The sequence below is a fragment of the Portunus trituberculatus genome, chromosome 15, assembly GCF_017591435.1.
Source record: "Portunus trituberculatus isolate SZX2019 chromosome 15, ASM1759143v1, whole genome shotgun sequence".
NCBI classification, from domain to species: Eukaryota; Metazoa; Arthropoda; class Malacostraca; order Decapoda; family Portunidae; genus Portunus; species Portunus trituberculatus.
Window position 1 is genome coordinate 324,036 of NC_059269.1, and position 11,380 is coordinate 335,415.

General features: G+C 37.9%; 1 protein-coding gene across 1 annotated transcript in view; it reads left to right on the forward strand.

Annotated features, from left to right (window-relative positions):
* The window catches only part of LOC123503940 (RAC-beta serine/threonine-protein kinase-like), a 147,220-nt gene extending 138,018 nt beyond the window's left edge, over nucleotides 1-9,202 (forward strand). The window contains exon 14 of the mRNA XM_045254065.1: nucleotides 6,434-9,202. Within this exon, the coding sequence (XP_045110000.1) occupies nucleotides 6,434-6,541 (108 nt within the window). The 3' untranslated portion in view covers nucleotides 6,542-9,202. The remainder of the gene's footprint in view (nucleotides 1-6,433) is intronic.
* Nucleotides 9,203-11,380: the final 2,178 nt, after the last annotated feature.

Here is an 11,380-nt window from a genome sequence, read left to right on the forward strand (position 1 = left end):
GAAGCCATGCAATAATGCTTATTAATATATCTGTGGTGATCAAATTAGGTAATAACTCCTTTTTAAGTATCTCATAAAACCATAACATAAATATATTGTGCAACAGAGTCTTTGAGTCATAAACAGTAATCTCTCTTTCATTATCACGTATTTGTTTCTAGGACTTTTGTCCCTGCACTATATTTACACAGGTCACATGTAATATTAACTATTGCTTAAAAGTAACATAAATCCAGAACACTGTGAATGGTCAGTCCTTCAAATGTTATGTAAATCACAATCACTCAAAAGTTCATCCTCTTCCTCATGTGATAATGTGCTCCGAGTATTATTAACATTATTACAGTCTGCTCCAGCGTGACAAGCACAGAACACTGAACATGACATTTGAACACCCGCACAACTGCATCTGCTGGAAGAACATGCACGCATCGAGGAGCAAGCACACTTGATCATTTGGAGAATTTCGGTTGGCACGGGTGATTTATTCTCTGGTAACATGACCGGGAAGAGCTTATCATTTCTCTTGGTCCATCCATACTTCAGTGGATCAGGAGCTTCAGGTTCACTGACGAGTGACGACTTCCACACAAGTGTCTGGTAATGGGCTCTGTAGACATGTTGCATGAAAGCCTCTGAAGTTGGTGGCAGAGACTTCAGTTTTGGAGCAACTGACAGCTTCTGGTTTGCCATTTTTGAGATCCATACATCATGGCGGGTCTCTGACATGTTTTGGCAACACTTGGAACCATAACATGTTGCCATGAACACTGTTGCTTCAGTGACAACATCTTCCATACCAGCATCTTGCTTACCCAACAACTTCAGTGTTTTACCGCCATTAAGCACTTTCAAAGCTGTTGCTTTTCCTATGCCATAGAGGAAAGAGGTAGTATCGCAACCACTTAAAGCATGCACTCCAGGAAGAAATTCTGCAATATTACTGTGCTTGGTCGCTGTAGCTTTTATATCTACAATTCTTCGGCCAGCAATGCAACTCTGCATAAACACCTCACAGGTGAGTTTTTCTTTGCAGTAGAAGTAAAGGAGAAGAACAAAGACGTCCGTATCATCAGAAACCACAGATATGCTTGATGCACCCTTGGTTGCCAAGTACACCAACTGATTCACAATGATAACATCAGCCTCCTCGTGAGTGTTACGAAGATTAGTTTGTGTTCTTGCTTGTCCGTTTGTGATGGATATGGGGACTGGATGTTCAGCAGTGATGATAAGTTCATTAGTGTTGTCTTCTACATGATCAACGAGATATTTGGTGATCAGGGTGATAAGTTGGGCTTTGTTGTAGGTGACAGTTAGCACTACATTCTGGGCTGGCAGAGGTGTATGGAGTGTCAGCGAATGTTTGCGACTGGCATTTGTACCAGCACGATTTGATCTACTGGCACCCTTGGTACTATTTGGTATATATCTGTCAAAGATCAGATGTACGCGACACATTTGTAAATAGTATCGGAGGCTTCCCAAGAAGTTTTTCACATAGTCTTCAACGGTACCATTTGATGGCCAACGAACAGTCCAAAGCAAGGCACACCCGTCGATGATATAGGCATCTGGAGGGCTGATGTGACGGCTTGATACTTCAACTTGTAATTTGGTAAGGAGTGTAGCTTTGGCTTGTGATCTCAAGTCACCATTTTCATCAAAGAGTGCAGACGGTACAGCAGATAATTCATAACTAAGAACATCTTTCATGTTCAAGCTTCTGGACTGCTGAAGGCCAATGACTCTTGTGTATATCATTTCAGTATTAATTACAGGTGTACCATCAATCTTGATCAGCTTCTTGTTAGAAGTCATTGTTTTACATTCTTCTTTAGGGGCCATGGAAACTAGTTGGCCATCCTGCTTCAAAATCCTTCATTTGTTGCTTCCCAATCTCACAAAGCTGTCTACATTCACGTTGTTCTTGATATCAAGCCATTAGAATTAGTTCCAAACCTACTGGATGACTTGATGGATGTAGAGCTGAATGAATGCGCTTATAGTCCTCATTGTTTACTGTGCATCTGCTGCATGCAAATCTGTAACCGCACCACTTAATCTAACTCGAACTTCATTGGCCAGATCATCATTACGTTCATCACAGTTGAGCAATATCTTCTGCTTGTAGCCCCCTGTTGTCCGACACTGGTATACTTTTCTCCATCTGTCTGGATGGCGAGGATCCAATGGTAGGCACTTCTCACCGCAGAATACACAGTGTTCTTTGAAGCTGAATTTCGTTGTACCCAATCTGCGTGATCTTTTGGGCGGTACTACTGCTTCTGTTGCAGAGTTGTCATTACTCTTCTTTGTGATATATCTTTTGAGATGATGCTTAGAAGTGTAAGTAGATACACAGCTTTTATGACATCTTATAGAATCTAGACCATGCAGTTTATCAATTAGCCCATCACCACGCCTTATACTACAGTCTCTGATAGTTTCTACTCTAGCAGAGCCACAGTTAATGAGGTTAGGGGAAGTGTTGGAGCAAGCAAAGAAGCATTCAACATCCATGCTTGACCATGCTGTCTTAGCTGACCTGTAACGAAAGAATGTTCAAAATAATTACCGCCACCAATGAGCATGCATATTATCATATAATTATTGGTAATTTAAAGTATATATATTTCTAGATACCTTGAAATACGAAACTACTAACATCAATGACTTCCTTGACCCCTAAAACATAGGTATAGACACCAAGATAATTTTTCTGTCGGCAGTATTGAAAAAGATATGTGACATTAGCGTGGGTGACATGCCGCGTCGCGGCCATTTTGTTTTTGGCCCGTAATAATTTTTCCCCAAGGGTGCTGGAGTGGCACCCGGCTGATTCCTGTTGAGGACATGTCAGAGCACCAGAATCAACAATAAAACCTTCTCCATACCACAAAACCGGGTTCGGCCCCAAAACACCGTTTGGCAACCAGACTATAGTTTTTGGTGAAACATATGTAACTATAATTTTCTTCACATCTTCTGTTTTGATTGTTACTCCCATTACTTCCACTTTATCCTCACCATATTGCACATCCTCCACACACATATTATCACGAACTATTATTAGCACTCCTCCTTCCTGTCCCTCCTCCAGGTATTATATCCCTCCTCTTTAAAGTTGACATGGACCTCTCCTATCAGTTCTGTTTCAACGATGCACATTACATCCGGCTTTTTCTTTTTCAAATAATCTCTAACTTCAAATATGCTTGATAACAACCCATCTATGTTAGTATAAGTCACTCTTGATTTATCGCTTCCTCCACAACCTCCTCTTTTTTCCTTAGGTACCACTTCTTTAGTCTCATATCCAGAACCCTCCAGTAAAAATTCTTCTTCTCTATCTCTGTCCTTTTCTCCTTTTTTTTTTTCCTTAGCTTCACTTTTTAGCACTTTCTCCTTTTCCCTCTCCTCAAGGTTCATATATCTTTTTATCCATATATCCTTGTGTTCAACATCATCGTCCAGCTTCCCTTTTCTAGCCATAATTTCCTCTACTTCGTCCACCTCCTGGTCTAATTCTTGTGTGCTGCCTTGTACTCGTTTTATAATAGTTTTGGCCAATTCCTTTTTTTCACGTTCTCGTGAATTTATTTGGATTTTTCTTTTCCTTCATCCCAAAAATCGCGAAGCTTTTTTCCATGTCCACTGCATCCTGCACCAAATCTTCCTTGTCTTTGATAACTTCAATTACAGCAACTTTTGTGTTCTCCTGAATTTGTCTCCTTACCACCTCAGAAAATTTTACTTTTTCCTCTTCTTGCTCCTGTTTCCATTCATTTCGTAGTTCTTTTAATGTATCACTGAATCCACCTTCTGCCCTGTCTGTAATCCCGTCCTGAACTTTAGTCTGCAAGCTCTTTAAAGAGCTTTCGTAATTTTGGCATATGGTTTTTAGAACGTCATTTTGCTTCTTTATTTCCTGAATCTCCTCTTTCAATTCCTGATTTATTGCACTGATCTTCTCACATTCAGTTACTCTCAATTTCAAGGCTGTGTTCTCCGTTATCAGTCAGTCTTGTTTTTCCATTAGACTGGACATTACCTCCTTTGTATATCTTTATTCCCTTTCAGTGTTGATTAGCCTTCTCATATTACCTCGTTCATCCCTGAAATCCAAAAAATCCTTGTCCATAATATCATCTGACAGTTTCCTTAAACCAACAGGAGTTTCTATAAAGCGTTGGCTATCACTCTGCGTATGTTTTGATTCCGCCATACGCCTGGCAGCGCTACTTTGTTCCATCTCTCTCTCTCGTTATTCATTCCCTATATATGATCCAACACTTATTTAACCCCTTCAATATGGTGATGCCTATGTAGGCATCATGAAGCCCCAGTAGCAAATACGGTGACGCCTACGTAGGCGTCATATTTCTTTTCTGAGCTTTCTTCAGTTCAGTTGTCCCGTATAGTGTGTTGGATACCAACTACACACGCCGTATGCTGTCCTTGAAATCCTAGTGCTCCTCCCACCATCCTTGTCTCCACCAATCACTAAAGATAAGCTACATGCGTCCCGCCTTGTGTCTAAAATTACCCAATGGCATAGACTGTTCCCATCTCTCTCTCTCTCTCTCTCTCTCTCTCTCTCTCTCTCTCTCTCTCTCTCTCTCTCTCTCTCTCTCTCTCTCTCTCTCTCTCTCTCTCTCTCTCTCTCTCTCTCTCTCCCTCCTCCCTCCATCTCCCTTCCTCCTCCCCTCTCCTTCTCGAAAGATAAGTTACATCGTCCCGCCTTGTAACATTCTTGGCTAACACACACACACACACACACACACACACACACACACACACACACACACACACACACACACACACACACACACACACACACACACACACACACGGCCCGGTAGCTCAGTGGTTAGAGCGCTGGCTTCACAAGCCAGATGACGGGTTCGATTCCCCGGCCGGGTGGAGATATTTGGGTGTGTCTCCTTTCACGTGTAGCCCCTGTTCACCTAGCAGTGAGTAGGTGCGGGATGTAAATCGAGGAGTTGTGACCTTGTTGTCCCGGTGTGTGTGTGTGCCTGGTCTCAGACCTATCCCAAGATCGGAAATAATGAGCTCTGAGCTCGTTCCGTAGGTAACGTCTGGCTGTCTCGTCAGAGACTGCAGCAGATCAAACAGTGAATTACACACACACACACACACACACACACACAAACAAAAACAACAAATTTTCTAATCTCTCTCTCTCTCTCTCTCTCTCTCTCTCTCTCTCTCTCTCTCTCTCTCTCTCTCTCTCTCTCTCTCTCTCTCTCTCTCTCTCTCTCCTCCTCCTTTCCCTCTCCTTCCTCCCTCCCCTCTTCCTCTCGAAAGATAAGCTACATCGTCCGCTTGTGTCTAAAATATTAGCAATCTCACTCTCTCTCTCTCTCTCTCTCTCTCTCTCTCTCTCTCTCTCTCTCTCTCTCTCTCTCTCTCTCTCTCTCTCTCTCTCTCTCTCTCTCGAAGCGTATAGTGACTAAAAAATATCAGCATAATACACAAAGACAACAAGTATGACAAGCTTGCACGAGTTTTCCTCGGCCAGGGCACTACCACCCGTATATCATACAGGCGGGCTTTTTTAACATCTGGCGTGAAGGGGTTAATTTGGAGACAGGAGAACCTATGGTCCCCTCTCCCCCTGTATATACGTCTAGGCCAGTCTCTAACTCCTTTTGTAGTAATCTCTGCAAGCTGCTCAGATGCGGGTGTCCTGCACGGTGTCCTGGGAGCATGTGTATTTACCTAGTTGTATTTACCTAATTGTATTGTACAGGGTTCAAGTGAGGCTCATAGTGTCCTGTCTCCATATCTCCATTTATCTAGTTTTTCTTTAAAGTTTTGCACACTATGTGCTGCGACAATTCCATTATCCAATGCATTCCATTTTTTTACTATTCTGTGTGGAAAACTGTATTTTCCAATATGCTTCACACACTGCCTCATCCTGATCTTCTTTTCATGTCCTCTTGTCCTTCCATTTTCTTCCATCAACAGCACCAGGTCTTCTTTGTCTATCTTTTCAATGCCATTGACTATCTTGTACATTGTTATTAGGTCCCCATGTTTTCTTCTATCTTGTAAGGTTGGCAGTCCTATTTCCTTCAGTTGTTCTTTATATGTGAGGTCCTTTAATTCTGGCACCATCTTTTTAGTGATCTTCTGTATCCTTTCCAATTTTCTTATATCCTTTTTAGAGCTCGGAGACCACATCACTGCTGCATATTACAGTCTTGGGCTGTATCATGCTTATGATGCTTTTTTTCATCATATCTTTATCCATGTAATGAAATGCCACTCTTGCATTAGTCAGCATTTTATGTGTGTGTGTGTGTTCTTGAGAAGAAATGTGAATCCCTCAATTAAGATCAAATGATAAAAAGATATCCCCATGTCATAAGAACACAATTATATTTTATTATTCATATTTCAGGCTTTCCCTGAGTTTTCATATCAAGATATATCGACATTAGGCAGCTCTCTTGCCTCAAGCCTGAATTCTCTAGGGGTTGCTGAAGAGGGCTTGAATAAGCTTGAATAAGGATCAGACTTAAGTAAGAAGAAAGAACTCAGCTTGTCTCCAGTCAAAAGCCAAAGGATGGTACTGCAAGGTGTGCCAGTACTGTCAATGATGATGTGTCTCTGCCTGTCATATTGCAAGGTAGAGTGGAAGACTCCAGGCTACATTCAATATGTTCAAGTTTTGCAGCTACAGCTCACTTGCTGTACAAACCTTTCAACATGACACTGCTAGTTTTTTTTGACAAATGAATGAATGTGTGGATTCTTTAAATTTAACCATGAATTTTTACCTTCATACTTGATGAGTAGTCAGTGCTTTTTGTTGAAGTGGAAAGCAGGGTATGGTGATTGTTGTATATCTTTTGCATCTCTTGCATGGATAACTTACGGATAATCGAAATTCTAAATTTGTGTTTTGTTTAAAAAATATAAAACTTTTTATAAGTGTTACAATATCAGCATTTATTATTCCCTTGTAGAATAGTTCTTTTTATGAATGCTTAATGTAGGGATGGTTAAGTTGCCAGTTGTGGCAGGTTGGATATACAGTGTAATTATTTTATTTTATTCTGAATAATAAGTAAACAGAAATTTTAGAAATCATGAATATGTGAAATATGCATTACAGTTATGCTACTAGAACAATGAAATATGTTATTGGGTTGTATCTCTGCATAGTAAACCTATGTATTTTATACTAATGATCTATGTTGATACAAGATCTTATTAAGCACAATCATTATACTTATTCTGTCTGTGTCATTTTCTCATTGGCATTAGCAAATGCTCTCAAAGAATATAGGTTTAAGATTTGTCTGTTCCTCTATTTCAAATTGAAGTTTCATTTGGATGTTTTATATTGTGTAAGAGTTTGTCTGCTGCCTTTCTTGTCTTTTCTAAATTGGATATTTTATTCAGCATCTCAAGAAATTCATTGAGTTTGTTTGCATACAGAAAACCTCCATATAACTGTAGTTAAGGTATCCAATATTCTTGCAAAGCAAATGGTTCCAACAAAAAAAAGTATTTTCTCCAAGGAAAGTCTTGAATGACATTTTAAAGCACTTGAAGTACCTATGCAGTGGGTTTCCTTTTTTGGTGCACCACTGCAATGCAGTTTGAAGAGTCATCTATTGTATTTGGGTATTTTCACCAGAATAACTACTCATAATTTCTTGTACCAGATTACTGTCTTCTAATGGAGCTCAACCCATGTGACATGATGTAAGATACTTTGTTAACAGCTGCAAACAACTAGAATATTTCATAACTAGTGGAAGTTATATAATACTGTATACTGTGTTTTAACATGTCATACTAGCCAAGGTTACTGTTACCAACTGATAGTTAAGTAAGTATGAGCTGTATGAAGAAGCAAACAGCAGACAATATTGAAATGCCTTGTAATGAGAGCAATGTTTCCATCAAGTTGCCTGCTGTTCTGTTATGAAAATGTTTGATTTAAAAAAACATGTAGAGCATACTCTATTTTTTGTGTTGTAATTCAAAGCATTTTTAAAATGTCAATTCATAATATTTAAATGCCTCAGAGAAAAGATGCATGAATGTCGTAAATATACAGTAGCAAAACATATAACTGCAGTACAGAAAAATTACAGCTGTGGCTGGCTTGGCTACTGAAAATGCTTTTATCCCACTCAGTATTTGTTGAAAAATTTTTCCATAGTTTTCAATTACTAATTATTTGAAGTGTTTGTTAATATATATTTTTTTCTAAAGTATGTTTTCATAACTTACCTTGTTATGTTTTATATTTTCATCCAAGTTCTCAAATAAATATTGAGCTTTGTGCTGTATTAATTTGATTAAATTCTCATTTAGAAATTTGTATAATGAAATTGGTGTTGAATACAGCCAGTATTTTTTTTCTCTTTATTTTATATAAAATTCTCACAATAACTTACTTACAGCTGACTATGCCTTAAGCAGTGTATGTACAAAACATATTTCCAAGCAATGTTACCATTAATCTTGTTTCAAGTAATCTGGCATGACAGAATCCCAAGGTGCTAGTTATATGTGAGTTTACATATACATACATTTAAAATTATTTAATCCAGATGGCAGAGTATGGACAGTACCCTCCACAACATAGTAACATATGCATGATATACATAATTCTGAAGCTTCATATATATTGATATGTGAAATTCCATTATTTCGTACTAAAGATTCTCATGACTACATACATTGGTTCCATAGAGATACACTGTATGCATGGCAAAAGACTGATACATATCACAGGGATGATATTGGCAAAATAAAGTAATTGTTAATAAAAAAAGGTTTATCGAAACACAGGAAATTGTGAATAACAAAAGATAACACAAGAAATTTTATTGACATAAGTTTTAAAACATGGAGAGTGTGACATTAAAGGCTTTCTTTACTTATCTTTAAAGCAAACAAAATCATGTTGTATTCCTGGTTAGCATCATCCTTGCATTGTTTCTGTTTTGAGAACAAGCATTGCAGTGTAAGATTAGGTTTTATGAGAAGTGATTGCCAAGTGAAAGTTGAACCACATTAGGCCAGCATGGTTGTTATACAAATGAGCACTGGTTTGTTTGAAGTCCATTATGTTTGCATGGTTATAATTTGTGGTTCATTCTGAATTGTATAACTGACACAATCTAATAGTAAAAGTATTTGAAAACAAGCATTTTGTTTATGGTAAAAATACTAAAATTGTAGGAATAAGTTTACATTTTTTAAAATTTTTGCCACACTTAAAGAAAAAGATGGACTGTAGGACACTATAGGACAATTCAGATTTCAAGACATCAGGATAAGGAAATTTTATTGTATGTATGTGTGGGTTTATATATATATATATATATATATATATATATATATATATATATATATATATATATATATATATATATATATATATATCAAGGTACTCAATTTATAGATGTGTTCCAAGAGGCATCGCGTATATCAAAATTTGCGTAAAACAAACATGTAATTCTCGTAAGAAACAATAGATAATAGGGGGGATGCAGGATGTGGTCCAAAAAAATTTGTGCAAAATGCTCTATTTATTTGGGTAAATTAACATGTTTATTATTTACCATTCTAAATACTAGAAGTGTATTTAAAGTAAAGGAAAAGCAAGAAATGATAAGAAAACAACAAAACAAAGAATACGTAAACAAAACACTCACTGCATCACTGCCTTCACCACTCACACCACAGTCAGTCACCATCTTCCTCTGAGCATTTCCACCTTATCAAAAATCCACTTATCAAAAATAACCCCACATGCAGAAGATGATGAAGGACGTTTTGGGGCCATCTTGGTGAATTATAGGCAGATTGAAGATATTCCGTCTGTACTCAGTGCTGCAGACTGCACATGAGGCACGAGAAGAGGAAGGAGCAGCGGAGCTCCCACTTATCGGCCAGCTGCAGAACTCTCTGGGGCGCAGTTTGATAATGTGGTTGGGCCAAATTGCGTATAAGCAAACTGATCGCGCAAATTAAATTAATTATAATATATATTTTTGGTCGCGTATTAACAAAAACACATAAATTAAACACGCGTAAATCAAGAGTTACCTGTATATATATATATATATATATATATATATATATATATATATATATATATATATATATATATATATATATATATGAATAGATAGATAGATATGGATATATACACAATAGTACCATGGTAAACATCCTTAATCTGTTCCAAATCCCTTGAATTATACTAATTAAGACATACCAAGCAGATATTTCCCATAAGAAATAAATGAAAAATGATTGATCCATTCCCATAAAAAAACAACTGTTATTGGCATGTACTGTATATTGATAGGGGCTGTATAAAATAAATTAAATGCTTTTGATATTAAAATATATTTATTTTATGATGACATTTAAGATGCCGTATATTCAACAGGGCATATTCAGGGATATTTTATTTATTTATTTTATTTATTTTATTATTTTTTTTGAAGTTTGTAATATTTAGCCTCTAAAAGACAGGGACATTCCTCACACCCAGATTGATTTGGACAGTTCAACAAAAATAGGTTATTTTCCATTGTCAATTTCTCAAATTTGGCTTGCCTTGACCCTTGTGTTTAAAACAATAGCATTATACTTATCAGTCCATTCTCTTTAATCTCCTTCAAACATAAAATCCCTAGGTGATGTGGTGTCGCTGTTGTGAAGCAATGAAAAAAAGCAACTTTCAGGACTCTGTCAGCTTGTGCTCAGATGTTGTATGTCTTGCTGCAGCATGGGTGGGTCCCCAGCTTGGGGTCTCGAAGTCTCCTTTATCTGCTTCACTTGCTCAAATGAAAGTCTTAATCTTTCATATTGTAGACACAGTAAAGGAAGTAGTACTACTGTCCTGTTACTTATAAAATGCAAAAAAAAATATTGTAGTTGTCACAATGAGCAAAACAAGTTTTTTTTTTTTCCCCAGATAAAACCACTTTCAAGTCTACAGAGAGTAACTTTTAACTTTCATCCAATATATGATGCCCAGCGTGCCAAACAATTGTAACCCTGAAATTTGAGATTTTGAGATAACGGCTGCTCCATGGAGTAGAGGGGTGTAAAAGTCGTATGGTGATGCCGGCCAAGCCAAATCCGACCTTCTAGGTACCTACAACCAAAGGTGCAAAGTCGGCTTACATGAAAAAAGTAGCGAGATACCACGCTCAATTCTGTACCAAAGAATAGTAACCTTCCAGCCCAGCTGTTGCTGCCTGGCGTGCATGACCCAATCAGCGGCGTATGGCTGTGGTGTCACTCCCATGCAGCGCCTCCAATGACAGCTATGTTTATGCTCTCTCTCTCTCTCTCTCTCTCTCTC